This window comes from Coregonus clupeaformis, unplaced genomic scaffold (assembly GCF_020615455.1).
Source record: "Coregonus clupeaformis isolate EN_2021a unplaced genomic scaffold, ASM2061545v1 scaf1124, whole genome shotgun sequence".
NCBI lineage: Eukaryota > Metazoa > Chordata > Actinopteri > Salmoniformes > Salmonidae > Coregonus > Coregonus clupeaformis.
This window is the reverse complement of record NW_025534578.1, coordinates 173,439-175,000: the sequence shown is the minus strand read 5'-3', so window position 1 is coordinate 175,000 and position 1,562 is coordinate 173,439. Positions and strand designations below refer to the sequence as shown.

General features: G+C 60.3%; 1 protein-coding gene across 1 annotated transcript in view; it reads left to right on the top strand.

Annotated features, from left to right (window-relative positions):
* LOC123481103 (glutamate receptor ionotropic, NMDA 2A-like) overlaps nt 1–1,286 on the top strand; it is a 4,129-nt gene extending 2,843 nt beyond the window's left edge. The window contains exon 2 of the mRNA XM_045217569.1: nt 1–1,286. This exon is cut by the window's left edge and continues 34 nt beyond it. Coding sequence (XP_045073504.1) covers nt 290–1,078 — 789 coding nt within the window. The 5' untranslated portion in view covers nt 1–289 and the 3' untranslated portion in view covers nt 1,079–1,286.
* Nucleotides 1,287–1,562: the final 276 nt, after the last annotated feature.

Below are 1,562 nucleotides of genomic sequence, written 5' to 3'. Positions count from 1 at the left end.
GACCCACTGCCGGTCCTGTCTGGGGAAGTTATCAGGTTACTCTGGTCTGTACACAGTCCGCTCCCCTCAGAACCGCTGTGACGCCTGCGTCCACCTGGGCAACCTCTACGACATCAGTGAAGATCAACTGCAGTACCAGGCCTACTCACAGGCACAAACACCCTCCCCTCACACACACTCCCCGCACGCACACTCCCCACACGCACACACACACACCCAGCACACACACACACACTCCCCACACGCACACACACACACCCAGCACACACAGCCTCACGCTGGAGGAGACATGTTCAGCCACTACCTGCCTCAGAGTGAGCTGGGTCTGGTGGGCGAGGGCGATGGGTTGGTGAGTCACTACCTCCCCCCGTGTGGAGCCTCCCCCCCGGGATCTCACCTCTCCTCCCAGCTCAGCCGCCAGCCCTCCTATGAGAACGTCCCTGAGAAGCAGCAGCAGCAGCAGTATCGGGGGAGCAGGGAGTCAGAGCGGCAGCAGAGTCAGTTCAGAGGGTTCAGTCTGCCAGACCGAGACAACAGCAGAGATAGCAGCAGTTTTGGTCTCCTGGAGGATAGCCCCTATGCTAACGTCCTCACCATGCGCTCCGACCGACCCTACTCCTCCTCCAAGACCCCCTCCTCCCCCCTCAACCACTCCCTGGATCCTGTCCTGCCCTACCCCATGCCCCTCCCCCGCCGCTCCAAGTCCCTGTACCCCGACCGGCCCTCCCATAACCCCTTCCTGCAGGGCGGAGGGGGGACGGGGCAGCGTGGCGGAGGAGAGAACAGCCTGGCCGCAGCACAGCGCCTGGCACATGGCCGCTCCGCCACCGACCTCTACAAACAACTAGTCCCCCTGGCGATGACGCTCGGCAACCATCATGGGAATCCCCATGGTAACCACCAGGAGTTCTTCTACCCCGTGGCCTCGGAGACGGCCGTGATGTCATACGTAATGGCTCCGCCCACCGTGGCGGCCCAGCAGCCAATTGGCTACGTGACGGCTCCCCGGGCCGCCAGCGCCGGTGGAAACAGGCCACGCCTCTACCGACGCATGCCCAGCATCGAGTCCGACGTCTGAGACACACACACACACACAAGCACATGGGAGAGAGATTGTGTGTGCTGCTGTTAGGAACAGATCTGACTTAACAAACACACACAGCTGCAAGGCTGAACAGAACAGAACAGTCCTGAGTGTTTCCTATGTGGAGTAAAACCACCTTTATAAACCACTAATACTATACAGCCTAAAGACTCTACAGGAGAGGAGAGGAGAGGAGAGGAGAGGAGAGGAGAGGAGAGGAGGAGAGGAGAGGAGAGGAGAGGAGAGGAGAGGAGGGAGAGGAGAGGAGAGGAGAGGAGAGGAGAGGAGAGGAGGGGAGAGAGAGGAGAGGAGGGGAGAGGAGAGGAGAGGAGAGGAGAGGAGAGGAGAGGAGAGGAGAGGAGAGGAGAGGAGGAGAGGAGAGGAGAGGAGAGGAGAGGAGCTGAACCATTCAGAGAGACTGATGGACTGATACACTGCTCTGTGCACACTGGGACTGGGACTGGGACTGGGTAGGATG